The 18,313-nt window shown below is 41.9% G+C and overlaps 1 protein-coding gene across 1 annotated transcript in view; it reads left to right on the plus strand.

Moving 5' to 3' along the window:
• The window catches only part of GCN1 (GCN1 activator of EIF2AK4), a gene marked incomplete at its 5' end in the record, with an annotated part of 40,216 nt that overhangs the window by 11,550 nt on the left and 10,353 nt on the right, over positions 1-18,313 (plus strand). Inside the window, 26 exons of the mRNA XM_029083628.1 lie at positions 235-413; positions 588-681; positions 1,438-1,551; positions 1,773-1,971; positions 2,464-2,619; positions 5,556-5,737; positions 6,019-6,099; positions 6,585-6,728; positions 7,462-7,589; positions 7,775-7,964; positions 8,814-8,884; positions 9,729-9,894; positions 10,863-11,057; positions 11,231-11,477; positions 11,972-12,093; positions 12,403-12,517; positions 13,014-13,193; positions 13,546-13,766; positions 14,486-14,554; positions 14,700-14,838; positions 14,939-15,135; positions 15,490-15,632; positions 16,391-16,508; positions 16,661-16,876; positions 17,178-17,342; positions 17,712-17,873. Of these exons, the coding sequence (XP_028939461.1) occupies positions 235-413; positions 588-681; positions 1,438-1,551; positions 1,773-1,971; positions 2,464-2,619; positions 5,556-5,737; positions 6,019-6,099; positions 6,585-6,728; positions 7,462-7,589; positions 7,775-7,964; positions 8,814-8,884; positions 9,729-9,894; positions 10,863-11,057; positions 11,231-11,477; positions 11,972-12,093; positions 12,403-12,517; positions 13,014-13,193; positions 13,546-13,766; positions 14,486-14,554; positions 14,700-14,838; positions 14,939-15,135; positions 15,490-15,632; positions 16,391-16,508; positions 16,661-16,876; positions 17,178-17,342; positions 17,712-17,873 (3,993 nt within the window). The remainder of the gene's footprint in view (positions 1-234; positions 414-587; positions 682-1,437; positions 1,552-1,772; positions 1,972-2,463; positions 2,620-5,555; positions 5,738-6,018; positions 6,100-6,584; positions 6,729-7,461; positions 7,590-7,774; positions 7,965-8,813; positions 8,885-9,728; positions 9,895-10,862; positions 11,058-11,230; positions 11,478-11,971; positions 12,094-12,402; positions 12,518-13,013; positions 13,194-13,545; positions 13,767-14,485; positions 14,555-14,699; positions 14,839-14,938; positions 15,136-15,489; positions 15,633-16,390; positions 16,509-16,660; positions 16,877-17,177; positions 17,343-17,711; positions 17,874-18,313) is intronic.

Here is an 18,313-nt window from a genome sequence, read left to right on the forward strand (position 1 = left end):
CTGTCTAAAAGGTGGAGAAAAGACAGGTTCAAAGGGAATGTCTCCACTGAAAAGGAGCTGGGATTTAAGAATGTGTATCTGCAACGCAGTAGAAGGCTAGATAAGAAAGAAGTACCCACTGAACAAAGAATTAGGAATTGGAACACAGCATGGGCTGTCTCAACAGGGCATGCTTGTTTGAGGCAATTTCAAGAAATACTGATAATAACCTTTTTTCCTTTGTTTTCTTGACAGTCGTCTATGAATGCAGTGGGATCTCTCTCTCTGCTTTCACCTGGTAAAGTGCTTCCACAGCTCATCAGCACTATCTCAGCATCAATGGAGAATCCAGCTCTGTGCCAGGTTACTCGAGAGGAATTTGCCATCATGAAGACACCAGAGGGAGAACTGTATGACAAATCTATAATACAGAGGTAATTCTTTATAATTTCTTTTCTGTGTGCACCTGGGGATTGATTGCTGCTGACATCTAGCCAGTGGGTGTGTGGGTTTGTCAGATGCTCTTTCTGGACAGGAGTTCCCAGATTTATGTGCCTGGATCTTAGTCCAGAGCAGTGCTGATTCTTTTCTCTGCTTTTCCTTCTCAGTGCTCAACAGGATAGTATGAAAAAGGCTAACATGAAGAGGGAGAACAAAGCTTATTCCTTCAAGGAACAAATCATTGAGCTGGAGCTGAAGGAGGTGAGTTAATGGGAATAGGAAAGCCAGCCTGGTGTCAGAACCTTCACTGCTGTCTCATCTGTTTTATTGTGTGGCTTCTGGCATATATGTGTACACTGTGGGGAAAGGGGCTCTGGACTTCTTTGAATACCTAAATGTTGTCTTCTCTTATATCTGTATGTCTGTTTCTTTTCTTTTATATCTGTATTTGTGTCCATTTATGTGGTATTCTCTTAGTTTGTGAGTGCACTTACTAGTTGGTAATACCTGTTTTTTCTCTTCATCTCTTCTTCAATGTATCTTGTGTAATTTTTTCAGTAGGGCTTGTTAAATAGGTGCTTCCATCTTGTAGGCAGCCAGCAGTTCTGTTCAGTCTGTGCAGAGCAGTGGGTGGGGGAAAGAATTTGGTCAAAGGAAGGAAATGTACCAGGTTGACCAGAGCATTCTTTTATTAAAGGCTAACTTCTGTTTGCTCTGGTGAGGATGATACACCCATCCACTGCAGAAGGAGCTGGATGGCTATATCTAATAATATCAAATATGTGACTAATTTAAACCTGAGAGAAACTGATGTTTTGCTGCTAATTGGACACTAAAGTGTTGTTAACCTGCTGTTTTATGTCTTCACGTAAGAGTGATAGGCTTGGAAAAGTATTTTGGTACTGTTTTAAAAGTAAATTGTTAAAAAACCCAATGTGTACCACTTTCTTCTCTATCTAATTGAGGGAACAATATTAATAGCTCCCAGTTAATAATGTCCGTGGCTCTCGACTGCAGGAAATAAAGAAGAAGAAAGGAATAAAGGATGAGGTGCAACTGACTAGCAAGCAGAAGGAGCTGATGCATGCACAACTGGAAAGGGAATCTCAGATAAGAAAACGGCTGAAGGAGGTAAGTTTCAATGGTTTTTGGTTTTGGTTTTTTTTTTTTTTTTTGCTAATTCTGCAGTCTGCATGGCCCAAATAATTTTGCTAAAAGGAAAATGGAATAGCAGAGAGAATATTTGGCAATAACCTATTTGTTTCTTTCATTAGAAATCAGATTTAACAATCGATTTTTTTTTTTTCTGGGTGGAGTTTTTCTGGTAACTTTTTGAATTGTTTCTCTTATAGCTTGATAATGAGCTGGAAACAGCCCTAGGACTCCTGGACACTGTGATAAAGAGAAAGCCTCCTGGACTAACTCAGTACATCCCTGGTCTCATCAGTTCCTTCTTGCCACTTTTTCGATCACCTTTGGCTGCTCCAAGGATTAAGAATCCTTTTCTTTCCTTGGCTTCCTGTGTCATGCCTGCTCGACTGAAAACCTTTGGTTAGTATTTGCAATTGCTATTTAAGGGCAGGGTATGTTACTTTCATTACAGGGTGGTGAAAATCCTTGCTTTTAGAAGCTGTGGATCATAACCACATACCCCAGACAGCCAGGAGGAAAAACCACCCTGGAACAGTGTTTAGGGAGCTGACTGCAACGTCCCAGAGATCCTACTGGTGGATACGACTGGGTCCAAAGACAAGGAGTTGTCTAGTTGTTGTGACCACCTCTCAGTAGCAGTTGGTTCTAACAGGACTCTCTCACACTCACGTCCTCCAAACTCTGCAAGGGGAACTCGCACATGTAACTGTTACGGAGGAAGCTGCTCCCTCTAAACGTCAGGGCTGTGATTCCTCCTCTGTGCCTCTTTTTCAGCCTGGGCTGTTGCTTAGAGCTTTGTTCCAATTCTTGGATCTGTGTTCCTGGGGATTTTTTCTCTCAATAAATGTTCGGGTTTAGTGCTCTCATGGATTCTTTATTCTTTCATACCAGGTACTTTAGTGAGCCATGTGACCTTGCGCCTGATGAAACCAGAATGTGAATTAGATGAATCGTGGTGTCAAGAAGAGCTGCCTGCTGCTCTGAACAGAGTTGTTAGCTTGCTGCATGCCCATACCATTCCTAGCCGAACAGGCAAGGGAGAGCCAGGTAAAAAGTATTGTAGATCCCTCTGACACCTGCCCCTGGCAATAACTCTGTAAGCTGCTTTAGTTTTGATGGTTTTATCATGTTTTATAGGTGAGACTTCACTTTTTTTTTTTTTTTTTTTTTTAAAAATCTGACAAGTCTTCGTAGATATGAAAAATCTTAAGGTTTTTATTGTGGTGGTAGTAGTAGAAATTACGTTACAAGTATAGTAAGTGTAGAAATGAAATAAGTCTTTGTTCTTAAAATGGATCATACAGAAATAATAGTAGTAGAATTAAGGCTCATCTTTGCCAAGGATAGTTCCTACCTTCCAACACCACTAGCATAAGTGATTCAGTGAGACTAACTAGAAAGACAAAATAATTGCTTGTTATCTGTGATCTCAGCAGTGAAGTGCCTGTGGCCTCTGCTTTTTTTGCTGTGTAGTGCTGCAGTTCATGAATATTTTATTCTGGCATAGTTGTAGGAGAAGCAGTTCTTTCCCACTCTGGAACACGGAGGCAAGTGCCAATATTTATACAGGACAAGAATATGATCTGGGTTAAAATTAACCCTTTTTTTTCCACTGGTTTAATTTTAATTTCGATCACTTCCAGAATCTGCTTCATGATGGGGTGCACAAGTACTTTTACCACTACATTGAAGATAATAGTAGGGAAGAGGAAGGGTAGGTCTGCTTCCTTTAGAGGCAGAGATGGCTTAGGCTGTCTGAAAGCATCTGGTGTAACTGTACTGATAGAGGTGGTTCATCATCTAGCTTGATCAAAAACTGCTGTGGTAGATGGTTTATATTTTTTAAAGGAAATGTAGAATTCTGTTTGGTCCCTTACCCCAGTGGTTCAGTTCTCCTCTTACTGTTCTTTTGCCAGTCAGACCCACAGTTGTGTGACTGGCACGTGTAATCTTCACAGCTGAGCAGCAGCAATTGACCATGTTGAGCGCCACTTCACTGCTGAACATCTTGGTGATAACTCAGTGTCTCCACTGTGTAATTTATTTCTGTAGTAAGTGCAGGTTCATTAACATTTTAATCCATTTTCAGGCTTATTTCCAGAAAGTAGTGGAACTATTTTCAACCCTCCTCCTTCAAGATTTCCTACAGTTAAATCAATATTAAATGAATATTTGATTTTTTCCCCCCATTTTTCCTGGAAGAACAAAGAAGTAGGTTCCCTAATACTTTGTTGCACAAGTCATCTTATATTCCCAAATGATTTTTTCTCATTTTCAAATTTCTTTGGAGTGTGGCTTTGCATTATTATTAGAGGTTAGTTTCTTAGGTTACCTCTCTTAGGCGACATAAGAGAGACCATACCTCACTATAATGTGATGATAAAATTTATCATTCATTGCTGAAATGCCAAGATGCATTTGATAATCTTTTTCCTATTGGTCAATACCAGCTACTGTGTTAATAGAACATTTATCTTCTCAGATAAAGCTTTATTCCTCCTGCTGCATATAGAGGGACAGTTGCTTAAGCCTAAAAATATCTGGCCAATAATTACAAAAAAAAGGAAAGAAAAGGAAAAAAAAAAAGTGTAAAAGCAAAGAGATACTGAGCAAGCAGAGAGAAAAATCTCACATCAGAAATGGAGGGGGCTTTTACCTAAACTATTAATGTTAAATAGTTAGGAGCTCACAGTGTGTTTGGAATTTAATATTTCTCCCTTGAACTACTTTTGCTGTATCCATGCCCTACATAAGCTGACTAATACTGCAGTATTGTATCTGCAGTGCTCTTCATCTGCATCTTAGAAATTTAAAATCCAGTGTTCTCTGACAGCACAGAGAGGGTGTAGCAAGGAAACCTTTTGCCTAGACATCTAGTGCTCGAGGTTTAACTGGACTAACTGGAGGACTGGAAGAAGCATTTGTTATGTCCCATAGCCAAACCCCCGTGAGAAGCAAGGATCAAAATCTCTAACAACAGGAATCCAAAAGCTTTAATTTTTTTGAAAGTAGGAGGGGAGCTGAGACTTGTGTCAGAATTAGTGGAGCCTCATTCTTGAGAAGCCAGCTCAAGACTGGAATGACAGGTTAGCTGGGTTGGTAGGAAGTGTTAAAAGGGAATATAGCTGGGAAATGAGCCCCTACTTTGGGACAAATGAACTTTAAAAGTGAATTAGTTAAATTGTATCAGATCCCTGTGTGGATCCTCCTGCTCAGAAATAAAATTGACCTGTTTGTTTGTTTGTTTAATTAATTTTTTTAAAATTAATTAATTTTTTTAATTAATTAATTTTAATTCTCAGAGTGTACACACAAACTTAATGGCCTTTAAATAATAGATTTTATTTTAACTTTGGTTATGTAATGGATTTGATTTTGTGTTCCATCCCCCCCGTCCACAAGTATTTCCAACGTAGACAAAACCTCAGTTTTGCCTGTCTGTCTACTTTAATCCGTTGAATTGTTTCGATTTCATTTACAGTGTGTATATTCGCACTGTTGAAGCATTGGAAGTAATTTGGAATCCTAATGTGGCTTTAATTAAAGCCAGCTCATTGGTGTAGTGAGCAACAACAACATTAAGTAGAATCATTTAGGTTGGAAAAGACCCATAAGATCAAGTCCAACCATTAACCTAACACTGAAATGTCAAATGTCACTGTTGGAGCCATACTGTTCCTGCTATTAAGTGAAGTGACAAAGTGGTAGAGGCTAAACAAGGGGCTGGCTGCGTGCGCTGCCTTGAACAGGCTAAACTTTGTCTATGTGGAGTAAGTCCAGGTACACACAAGACAGTGTCCTTTAGAGCAGGTGTTTCTGGGGTACAGAAATCCTTAGGGTCACTTGGCATGTTTGTACATAAGGCTGAAGCTGGCCACATCTATTGTGCACCACCAAAGTGTACACTTTGCACCAGTCAATATTATAAAACAAAGACGTGAGAGGATCAGCTGTGCTGACAGGATTGTTCTTCCTTTTTGCAGGTGCTGCCCCATTATCAGCTCCAGCGTTTTCCTTAGTCTTTCCCCTCCTGAAGACTGTTATGACTGAGATACCTCATGACAGTGAAGACAAAGAGGAGTTTCTGGTCAAGATTTTGCAGATCCTTACAGTCCATGCTCAGCTGAGGTCATCAGCAAACAGCCAGGCTTTGCTGGTGGATGAGGTAAGTGAGCTGTGGGGATCAGATGACCTCCTTCAACAGCTGTTCGGATGAGCCATGGGATAAAACAGCTAATGTGTAAACTGGGCAAGCCAGATTAATTCTACAAGTTAAAGTTAACAGTGTAAGACTGTTTTCTGTCACAGGTTTTGGGTAGGTGTCCACCCCTAGGTTTTGATTGTGATTTTTATAAGGAGTGTCATACACAGGCAAAGTACTTGGAGTCACAAGACATAAAGCTTTTTTTTCCCCTCTTTCCCCCTTTTCTCCCCCCAACCTTTCAGAATGGCCCAGAGCTGCTGCCCCGGAGGGACATGCTGGTTCTGCTGACTCGGGTGATAGGAACAGGTTCTCCACGGCTACAGGTGAGTCCTTGGCTTCATAACCACAGTCAGGATTCTGCCTGAGTTTCATTAGCATCTAACTGAGGGCAATACACCCACCTGGTTTAAGTCTCTGAGCCTGGTGGTTGGTACATTACCAATTTTCACCTCTGTTTATGGTATTCTTCTTGGGATAAAGTGTCTGTATCCTTTTTCCTTTGGGTTTTATTGCACCAAACATGTTCTTCAGTGTTCCACAGGTAGCATTTTACTTCTTTCCTAAGGCCTTGCTCTGTCAAAGAAGTTCAGTAGCAGCTCCCTGGATGGCAGAAAGGTCAATAACAAGAAGGCAAAGGGTTGGAATGAACTCAACAGTTATTGTTTTTGTCCTGGACCCTTGTCAGTGTTCTTTTGAGAGTTTCTTCTCTTGTGATAGTGCTCAAGCCCCACCCTGTGCTTGCTTTGACCAGATGCACAGGAGCAGAAGGCAGCAGCGGAGTCTTTAATGCTTCCTCATGGCATTTTAGGTTTTGGCTTCCAATGCACTAACTGCCCTGTGCACAAGCAGCAGCGGGGAGGACGGCTGTGCCTATGCAGAACAGGAGGAGATCGATGTGTTACTTCAGGCCCTGCAGTCTCCATGCATGAATGTTCGAGATGCAGCTCTCAGGGTAGGTGGGAATCATTCAGGGTCATACTGAATTCCTTAATGTTTTAAGAGGTGAATTTTCTCCAACACTGATGAAGAGAGGCTTTAGCTGTGATGCCAGCCTTTGGGCAGCATGTCTGCAGGAGGAGGCAGTAACTACTGAATAATAATGCTCAAAGTTCCATCTTCTTTGTGCTAGATTTATCTTGCAAAAAGGATATTCTGGGTCTACCCACACTTTTCTTTTGTTAAAACAGGTGTAATTAGGTCAACTTAACACCTTCTGCTTATGATTGCACAGAGCTTAGTCTTAGAGAAGCTGTGAAAAAATTGCTATGTCTGTATTGGGCCCAGTGTTTTTGGAAAGCTTCAGGCTTAGTTGCTTCTGAACATAAAAAAAGAAACTGAAAAACAAGGATGCTTTGTTTTCTTTGCCATGGAACAAATTTCAGCTTAGCTGAGCTGAGCTGGCTTCTCTGAACTTAGAAGCAGAAAAGATTGTAGACACCAGAGCACAACCTAGTGTGAAGTTGCCTCTCTGCAACCTGTATAGGAAGCGCTAGTCTTGAGTTTCACCATCTTGCCTTTTAGCAACAGGAAGTCCTTGATCATCACTGGCAGTGTGCTGCACAAGCAAACATGAATGTTAACAGTTCCAGCCACTGAGAGATTGACTGGGCGAAGGTTTGAAGTGCTTTAAAGTATCTGTTTCTAAAATCAGATCCTTGCACTGATTCTCCTGTAAACTAATTCAGGGACTGATGGAGCTACAGATGGTTCTACCAACCCCAGACAGCGATGAAAAGAATGGACTGAATCTGTTGCGTCGCCTTTGGGTAGTAAAATTTGACGTGGAAGATGAGATTCAGAAGTTGTCAGAGAGGTAAGGGTTCTTCCTGGCTGATTGGATTGTAGGGGGACCTCTCTTCCACTCGCCTTGTGGAGCTCCACTGGCAGGGGCTTTGCTTCCCACAGGTGAAGGGCAGCTTTAAGTCACCCTGATATTCGCATGTAGCAGTGGCTTCTCTTGCTGAAGGGTGATCCATTACCTCTTGGTGTGTGCTGCAGGTTGTGGGAGTCCATGGGTCTGGAGCTGCAGCCTGATCTCTGTTCTCTGCTGATCAAAGATGTCATCTACCATGAAGAGGCAGTGCGACAAGCAGGTGCTGAAGCTCTTTCCAGAGCTGTAGCTCAATATCGAAACCAGGCGGCAGAGGTCATGAATAAACTTACAGAGATTTACCAGGAGAAGCTCTACGTAAGTCCTGAGGGGTTGACAGGCACAGGCTTGTGCTGTATTTTATATCTTTTATTAATAATTTTTCCTTTTGTCTGTCTTGAGGATGTGCACAGAGCCTACTGTTGCTGTGTGTTTGCTTATCACAGGCCTTAATGTCTTGATCCTCAAGTTATCAGCCAGCAATGGCACCATTGTACAGGTGGAAGATATGCCTTAGGTGATACAGGAAGGCTGGCAGAGCAGGGTCAGTCTAATTCTTTCTGGGCCTGAGCTAGCTCTCTGCTTATTTTTGGGTTGGGTTGGGTTTTTTTTAACCCTACTCTTCTCTTCTGTGAGCGGTCTCATATGTCTCTGCAGTATTAGAGTTGGGGCTGTTCAGCCTGGAGAAGAGAAGGCTCCAGGGAGATCTTATAGCGGCCTCCCAGTACCTGAAGGGGCTACAAGAAAGCTGGGGAGGGACTTTTCATAAGGGCAGTTAATGACAAAACAAGGGGAAATGGGTTTAAACTGGAAGAGGGGAGGTTTAGATGAGATATTAGGAAGAAGTTTTTCACTGTGAGGGTGGTCAGACACTGAACAGGTGTGGAGTGTGGAAGTGTGAACTTCCTTCCACAACAAGGAAGTTGTAGATGCCCCCTCCCTGGAAGTGTTTAAGGCCAGGTTGGATGAGGCTTTGAGCAACCTGGTCTAGTGGAAGGTGTCCCTGCTGATGGCAGGGGGGTTGGAACTGGATGAGCTTTAAGGTCCCTTCCAACCCAAACCATTCTATGATTCTATTATAAAATGGCATTGCAGGTATGGCTGACAGTATTCTCTGTGTTTGTGTCCTTGGAAAAGGCATTCTGATGAAATGCTTTTGCCTTGCAGAGGCCACCTCCAGTTTTGGATGCTCTGGGACGAGTGATTTCTGAATCACCACCTGACCAGTGGGAAGCAAGGTACAGTCATCTTCGGATTGATCTCATCCCTTCCTGTGCATCCAAATGACGTGTTCCAGATTTTTATTTAGAAGTTCAGGCAGTGGAAAAAACAAAGGAATGTTAAAGGAAGAAAATATATGCAGTTATATTGACTCGCTGGTTTTATGCTTCCTTCTGGTAGAGAATCTTTGTGCCCCTTACACAGGCTGGGCAGGCCAAACTGAAATGCTCTCGGTTCCATCAAAATATTGGGTGCTGTCTTCTCTGTGTGCTTCTGATAAGAACAGCTTCTTTCCCTCTCAGACTGATTTTTGTCTTATCTTACTGTATTCCTACCTCTGTATGGGCAATTGATTGTTTCAAGAGCAGCAGCGTGATCCTTAATGAACTGGACAAATTCCAGTTTGGATAATTACTTTTTGTCTACTTGTGTGCCCTATTCAGGTTTAATTGGGGATCATCTTGTTCACTACCTGTTTTAAGCTAATCTGTTCTTTGGTGCTGATGTACCTTGTAAAGCTGCTGTGTTTCAATGATCCTGATGTCTGTTGGCCTAAGTATCTGATATGCTTAATCAGGATATGCTGATAGGCTATCAGGCCTGATATGCTTAATCAGGATAAAAGTCATTTTATGGCTGAAGGATTGTTGTCCTTTTGGGAACCTGCATCATGGAGCTGTGTAATGAAATGCACATAGGTTGGACACTGAAGCTCTTTGGATTTGTGGTGTTCTCTTTCTCAATATCTATAATATACAATATTATCTATACAAGATTATCAGTATCTATAGCAAATGTGATTGTTACCTCAAGCAAATTCTGTCAAAAGTCAGTAAGCTCACAAACTCATCATCTTTACAGGTGTGGCATAGCTTTGGCCCTCAACAAACTCTCACAGCATCTGGACAGTTCTCAGGTGAAGCCTCTCTTTCAGTTTTTTGTGCCGGATGCCCTGAACGATCGCAGTCCTGAGGTCAGGAAGTGCATGTTAGATGCAGCTCTTTCAACGCTCAACACTCATGGCAAAGTAAGTCTGAATGCTTCTTTCTAGCAGTGGAAAAAAGTGGGATGAGAATGTTGGTACTGTGGTGGAGCCCAGAATTTTTTATATTTTTTTTTTCTTAGAGGTTGCTGTTATTTATAATAGTTAAAACTTTAATGTAGCAAGAATTTTTGTGTATTTGAAGTTGTTCTGTTAGTGACTAATGTTGACTAAGAGTGTAGTTTTTCCCTGTCTTTGCAATAAAAAAGAAATAGTGCTGAATTAACTGGAGTTAAAATGGTATAAAGCTAATGTAATAGAAGTGAAATCAGACCACAGATCTTTTAATCCTGGGAAAGTGAGATTTCCCTTTCAGGCCTCATGCAAAGCAAAACGTGAAAGCTTGCTGATTGTTGGCTTAATTAACCTGAAAACAACTGAAGTGATGCCGAGAATTGAGGACCATCCTTCTCCTCACTGCTAGCCCTTCTGCTAGCAGTGTTAGATGGGGGAGGTGTGCAGGGTGTAAATTGCTCAGCTTCTGATTTCCTCCTACGTGCAAGTCACCTCTTCTGGACAGCCCTCTTCATTCCTGTTAAGCCCAAAACAATTGGAGTATTTTCATATTATTAATTCTTTCCTTCTGTTTCTTAGAAAAGCAGCATGAAGTTTGTTTTATCTTTCAGTTCTCCCTTTGGAAATGGAGCAAGCAAAAGAGCAGGCACTGATGTTTAGGCTCACAGTCTTGCCTAGTAGCTTGCACTGCTTTTGGCAGAACATTGTGCTGCCAGGTCTGGGGCATCTAATTTTTAAGAGCTAACTTCTCTCTAGCAGGAAATATTTGCTGCCTATCGGGATGGCACAAGGTTTTATGTGATGTGACACATGAAATGAACTGTAAATACAGTGTGATTGTTCACTTTGGCTCAGAGAAGAACAAACAAGTCCACTGAGCATAGCAAATCTCATTCTGAGTGGACTCTAGTGGCAAGTTCTGTGGTTTTGTTTTTCAGGACAATGTTAACTCTCTCTTGCCAGTGTTTGAAGAATTCCTGAAAAATGCTCCTAATGATGCCAGTTATGATGCTGTCAGGCAGAGTGTGGTCATTCTGATGGGTTCACTGGCAAAACATCTGGACAAGAATGACCCTAAAGTGAAACCAATTGTTGGCAAACTGATAGCAGCCTTGTCCACACCATCTCAGCAGGTAGGTGTCTCCTTAGAGGACCTGTCGTGTTCCATGCAGAGGCAAGTTAACACTGTGATACTTTTAGGGATGTCAGAGATTAAAAATGGCTCTGGTGACAGAAAGCTGTCATTGGGATGCAGTCTAGGGGGAAGTTCTATTGGTGATCTGATAGCTGGTGGATTGTTTCACAGGTCCAAGAGTCAGTGGCAAGCTGTTTACCTCCTCTGGTGCCTGCAATTAAGGAGGATGCAGGGGGAATGATACAGAAGTTAATGCAGCTGCTTTTGGAGTCTGATAAGTACGCCGAGCGCAAAGGTGCAGCTTATGGACTGGCAGGCCTGGTGAAAGGCCTTGGCATCCTCTCTCTCAAGCAGCAGGAGATGATGACCACACTGACTGATGCTATCCAGGACAAGAAGAACTTCCGTCGACGTGAGGGTAAGGGACAAAAGCTTTTCCCTCCAAATACTTCCAGCGTCTCTTGTATCTACTACCACTGTGGTCAGATCAATGATATCTGGACCCCTGTGCTTGCTCTATCTACATTTATTTTACTAAAGTTTGCAGACAAGGACATGGGCAGCGTCTATCTGTTGCATGTCTCTCTACATATTCTGAATGTTACAGCTGGTCCAGAGGGGCTTTCACAGCCTGCATGTTCCTTTTGCTGCTGCATGTTTCCTGTCCTTATTTCTGCTTACCTAAGCTACGACTCAGAGGACTGTTACATATTTTTAATGCTACTGGGCTTCTTGTTGTCCTTTCTGAGACCAGGTTTCCCTATCACAGCACTAGCCACAAGTGCAAGAAGCTTTCAGATTTGGTACTTTTGGAGAAATTCTACAGATATTTGGCAAATTCTATCTTCTCCTTCCATCCCTTTTACATTAAGTTGTATTTTCCTCTGATTGTCGTCTTTGGGTTTTTTTTAGGGGCCCTGTTTGCCTTTGAGATGCTCTGCAGCATGCTTGGAAAGCTCTTTGAGCCCTACGTGGTTCATGTGCTACCTCACTTGCTGCTTTGTTTTGGAGATGGGAACCAGTACGTGCGAGAGGTAAGATGCTTTAAATTTCTGAGAACAGAGTGTTAAGGGAAAACCAACATGGAATGGATATGAATGCTGTTTGTAACTAGGCAAATGGAGAAGGTGGATCTCTCTTTTGAGAGAGAGACTAATATTATTTGATCTTCTTAATAAATGAAAGCATCTTAGTTCATTGGCCATTAATTGGGAGCTACTTGGCTAGCTGCATCATTGTATGTAGATGCTATTTTACATGAAGGCTTTGTTCTCATTGAGTCTCTGAGGAGGGAAAAAACATGTGTTGTGACACAGCTTGTAAGTGTCCTCTTCTCCTTGGAGGCTGCAGATGACTGTGCCAAGGCCGTGATGAGCAACTTGAGTACTCATGGAGTGAAGCTGGTTTTGCCATCACTTCTTGCAGCACTAGAAGAGGAATCTTGGAGAACCAAAGCTGGTATGGACCAATATCTGACTGACATGATTGAGAGTAACTCACAGTTCCCTTCGCTGTCATTCCCCTTGTTTATTCCTTGATCCCTACAGATGGCTGTGAGGGTTTATTGTCTCATAAGATGACTGTGGAACTTACAGCTTTTGAGATATAAATGAGTTTCCTGACACATTTGAGCAACTTCTTCCCCCTCCCTAGTAGATTCAAGGGACACTTTTTACCCCTCATCTCTCTAGTACTCCAGAATTTGGAAGTTCTCCCCACTCCCTTCTTTTCCCTGGTACAACTCAAAATAGTTTTTATTGTCTTAAAGTGGCATGGAGTGGCTTAATGCATTTCAGCCATTCTGTGTGTTCTCTGACCGGTCATATCACTTGGACATTTGAGTCTGAGGTAAATGTGATCATCTTCTCACATCTCTTCTTAATGCTCTGTATTGTTTTGTGTTTTGTCCTTTTTAATTTTTCCTTTTCTTTCTTTTTGTGTAATTCATGCACAGGATCAGTGGAACTTCTGGGAGCTATGGCGTACTGTGCTCCCAAACAGCTCTCTTCCTGCTTACCCAATATTGTGCCAAAACTTACTGAAGTGCTGACAGATTCTCATGTGAAGGTGCAGAACGCAGGTCAGCAAGCTCTCAGGCAGATTGGGTCTGTCATCAGGAATCCAGAGATCCTGGGTAAGAACTGTCTGCATCTCTAACACCTAAGAGTGGTCTTGACATGACCATGGTTTATAATACTAAGGTTTATGTTCACTGCATTTAAGATTAAATCCAAACTTTTCTAGAAATTAAACTACTTGTAGAAAAGTATAACATGAAAGCTTAGCAGCAGCTGTCTATTTCAAGGCTTATTGAATGCTCTTTTCCATTTCATCAGCTAATGTTAATAGGGTTTTCTATGTTCCTGTGCTGCTAGTTGCTTTAGAAGGATCTAAAACATCCCATGAGAGAACACCAGCTCACCCTGACATGCGTTTTTGTTTTATGTACAAATAAAATCTTTCCTCTCCTTTTTAAAAATGTTCAGCAATCACTCCTGTTCTGTTGGATGCTCTCACTGACCCCTCCAGGAAGACCCAGAAGTGTCTGCAAACTCTCCTGGATACCAAATTTGTCCATTTCATTGATGCTCCATCCTTAGCACTGATCATGCCAATTGTTCAGAGAGCTTTCCAAGATCGTTCCACAGACACCAGGAAAATGGCTGCCCAGATCATTGGGAACATGTACTCCCTGACTGACCAGAAGGTATGGTGCTAAAAAAGCTCTGGAGCTGCATGCAGTATTTACTGAGTAGGAGATGACAGAGCAAGCACTAGAGAGAATTTTTGATTTTGGGATTTTGCTGTAAAAGTAGACGATATTAGAATCCACATGGCTTCTTTAATTAAATGTATGTAAATGAACAGATAATGGCTATAAAGACAGTAACAATTCGCAGGCGCTCTAAGACTGTCAGCTTTGTACTTTGGTCATCTAGTTATCATCAGATTTATCCCTGCAAAAAGGTCTTGTAATTTTTACCATATAAGAAATGCCTGAACAAACAAACAAGCACAAGTAGTACCAGTGAAACGCAGATCAGCTGCTTACAAGAGGATCCAGAGTTTCTTTGAAAAGTATTTGTGGAACCTCACTGTAGGCTAAAGATCTGTGTTTAATTTTTGTGCTGATAATCTCTACCTTTATACCTTGTGTAAATGTTAAGTGTTGGATTTTCCTTGGATACAAAGTGCTAGGTAATGGATGAGCATCAAAAAGGTTTCAAGTGGTTTGCATGGAACTGGTGTTTCTTGGACTTAAAGAACAATTCAGTGTGCTTATTTGCAGGATTGTGAAAGCAGCTGATTAAACTCTCGGGATGTTATGGATGATCACTAAGGGGCTGAATGCCCTTTACATGAAGGTGACTGGGGTTTCTTTCTTGTTTTGAATCTAGTTCTTACTCTTTGAACTCTTTATTTCAGGATCTGGCTCCTTACCTACCCAGTGTGACTCCTGGACTGAAGGCATCTCTCTTGGATCCTGTACCTGAAGTAAGTCTGTTGTACAAATATAGTCTTTCAGTGCATTAGGTTAGACTTTGTCCTGGTCTTCTGTAGGTCTGTAATCAGTCTGACCCATCTCCCTTAGTAACTTTGACTGAATATTTTGCAAATCTCCGTTCCTCTTCTCTGTTAGGTGCGTACAGTGTCCGCGAAGGCACTGGGAGCCATGGTGAAGGGGATGGGAGAATCATGCTTTGAGGATTTGTTGCCATGGCTGATGGAGACACTGACATATGAGCAGAGCTCAGTGGATCGATCTGGTGCTGCTCAAGGTGAGGACAGCTGTGGTGTCTGAGTACTGAGCTCAGACTTTCTCCTGTTAGATCAGATTTGCTTGTGTTTATCAGCTATGTTCCCTGCTTTTTTTCCCAGGCCTGGCTGAAGTTATGGCTGGTTTGGGGGTGGAAAAGCTGGAGAAACTTATGCCAGAGATTGTAGCTACTGCCAGTAAAGTGGATATTGCTCCACATGTACGAGATGGTTATATCATGATGTTCAACTACCTGCCAATTACCTTTGGAGACAAGTTCACTCCCTATGTTGGTCCCATCATTCCTTGTATCCTTAAGGTATGTAGCAGAGGCCTGAAGTGTTTTATTTATTAGAGGATAAAAAGAAGCCTCCAGAATATTTTAAGCATCATTTACAGTAATTGTGGGATGTGCAGAGACTTGTCCAGCATTGCTGGACTGTAGAAAAAAAAAAAAAGTAAATTATTTCTTCTTACAAGTTATTTGCTTGCTGTCTTTTGTTGGTAGTGACTAGTGATTTCTGCAAATCGCCTTTGTGCATTCACAGCTCTGCAATTCATTTACTTTTCATGGCTGAGAAAAAAAACATAGATTTGTTTTCCTCCTGTGGTCTTGCATATTGTGCTGAAAAAACCTCCAGCTTTCACAGGCACTTTTCCTCTCCCTGTTCAGGCACTGGCAGATGAGAACGAGTTTGTGCGGGACACTGCCCTGCGCGCTGGCCAGAGAATCATAAGTATGTACGCCGAGACTGCCATCGCGCTTCTCCTGCCACAGCTGGAGGATGGCCTGTTTGATGACTTGTGGAGGATAAGGTAAGGGACAGCCCTCTTATCCACAGACATTTCTCTTCCATGGTTCAAAAACTGGTGTGATTTAGACTCTGTTGTTCCTCAAGCAAATACAGAGACCTCCTGAAAAGCAAAAGCAAGTGTTTCTTTTTGCTTGTTGATTTGAATATGATGCCTTATAGCACTGAGGCTGAGAAGCCCTGCCAGCTGTGGATCAGGTTTCCTGGTACCTGCAAAGCGTTCCTACTAGGTTATTAATTCTGGTGGTGACTCTGAAAAGTATTTCCAAGGCAGTTGATGTGGCAATATTTATGCCTCATATATTGTTTTTCATGTTTCAAAATGCTGAGTAAGTTATTATTCTCTTGTGTATGGAAATGTGCAGTGGAGTGCTCACAGCTGATACCAATTGCTCACAAATTAGTTGTAGTAAAGGCTTGTGTCAGCTGAGTACACTTATCCCAGGTGAATGTCTTTTAGGTTGAGACAGATAGTGGGCAATATCTTGTCCCTTTTAGAGTCCAGGCTATTCCCTGATTCATTGCTTTGATACAGGAATTCTCTCAGCCTCTTCCAGTTGGGAATTCATTGTTTCTCTTCAGCTTGCTGCTTCTCAGTCATGTAGGCAGACTGATCTTACGTAGCAGCCCATGCAGCGTTTCCGCGCTGACCTGGCTCTTTGCCTTGCGTTTTGCTCATGTCTGTATTTGATGTACTGTCATATTTGGACAGGTACCACCTGAATACTCTGTTTATAACACTTGACTTGCTCCTGTTGCCAGGTTTAGCTCAGTTCAGCTCCTGGGAGATCTTCTATTCCATATCTCGGGAGTCACTGGAAAAATGACCACAGAAACTGCCTCAGAGGATGACAACTTTGGAACAGCCCAGTCAAACAAGGTAAAGCTTTTTTTCTTTGTTCTGCCTTTATTTTTTTATTATTTTCATTTTTAAATCAGCATGGAAAGCCTGCCAGAAAGAATAATTGCTTATTTTGTTCTTTTTCTAAGTTTCAGGAGTGGATAATACCATTTTGTGCTATTCCTTTTCAGGCTATTATTAATGCTCTTGGTGTGGAGAGGAGGAACAGGGTACTGGCAGGGCTGTACATGGGCCGCTCTGACACCCAGCTGGTGGTGCGACAGGCCTCCTTACACGTCTGGAAGATTGTTGTCTCAAACACTCCTCGCACACTACGTGAAATTTTGCCAACTCTCTTTGGTCTTCTGCTGAAATTCTTGGCCAGTACTTGTGCAGATAAGCGAACGGTGAGAAATTGAGTAACGCCTTCCTGTTACTGCAGGTGACCATATAAACTAATTCCTGAAGAACACAAGATAATTATTTTCTGTAAATCACTCCCAAAGCTGTCGTTAATGTAACTGTTCTGAGCATATCTGAGTTAAAACCGTTTTGCTATGGTTGCTTATAATAGCAGTGTTTCCATTCTACTACTCTGTCTATACTGTGAACAGTAGTTTATGGTCAAAAGTTAATATTTGCTCACAGTTCACCTTCTTAAGTTTTATAAAACAGGAAAATAGTTAATTAATAAATTTTTGGGGACAGGTTGCAGCACGAACATTAGGAGATCTGGTCCGAAAGTTAGGAGAGAAGATCCTTCCTGAAATTATTCCTATTCTGGAAGATGGACTGAGGTCAGACAAGAGTGATGAGCGGCAAGGAGTCTGCATTGGGTTGAGTGAGATAATGAAATCTACCAGCAGGGATGCGGTAAGTTAAATGTGGAAGGTGAAATCTCCAGTTTCATAGATATCTATGTTAAGATGCAGGTGTTGCAGTTGAGACAGAATAATACAGCAAGTGCCAGACTTGTTCTATGGACTGAGTTCAGGGCTTGTAACTAATTGAGTTGCTGTTCAGGAAAGTGTATGTATTTGTATCTGTTGGTAAATTAAAAGCAGTGCACAGTTCTGACTTTCACTGCAACTATTTGTGTGGATTAGTCCTGCTTTTCTTAGATATTTCAAGCAAACTGCAGTTTAGTTTCAGTTGTGTAAATTCTGCTTCTTAGCTCATTTACTGAGATGCGTGAGTCTGTTGTACTTTAGACATTCAGTAATGTTATCTCTACGTCTTTAGGTTCTGCTTTTCTCCGAGTCCCTAGTTCCTACAGTGAGAAAAGCTCTCTGTGACCCTCTGGAAGAAGTCCGAGAGGCTGCAGCTAAAACATTTGAACAGTTGCACTCAACAATTGGACATCAAGCTCTTGAAGATATCCTGCCCTTTTTGCTGAAGCAGCTGGTAAGCATTGCTCAACGTTAGTCAACAGCTTGATTAACGATGATGTGGGACAGGTTTTGAGTAATTAGTTTAAAGGAGATGCAGGATTGTAGTGGCAGACCTTACAGGGAATGGCAGCTCTATTTTGTCTCCTCCATGGAGTCATCCTAGCCATTGGTAAGGGAAGGTGTTGTGCCTGAAGCACAAGCCTAAGAATTGCTCCATCTGGCTCTGCCAGGGAGTTGCCATCGTCACCTCTTTAAGTTGCCTGGCCACCGTGCCCGATATGGAAGATCTTTCTGATGTGACAGAAGAGCTTGGTTTGTGTTTTTGCTGTATAGTATGAGAGCATTTTTGGATAGAAGGACTTGTGTGCTGGTTATATAATCACATGGTAAATTGTTACTTGAAATAGGGTTTAGCTTGGTGTGTCACAAATCATCTCTCAGGTTTGTAACTTT

This window comes from Antrostomus carolinensis, unplaced genomic scaffold (genome assembly GCF_000700745.2).
Source record: "Antrostomus carolinensis isolate BGI_N321 unplaced genomic scaffold, ASM70074v2 scaffold1802, whole genome shotgun sequence".
NCBI lineage: Eukaryota > Metazoa > Chordata > Aves > Caprimulgiformes > Caprimulgidae > Antrostomus > Antrostomus carolinensis.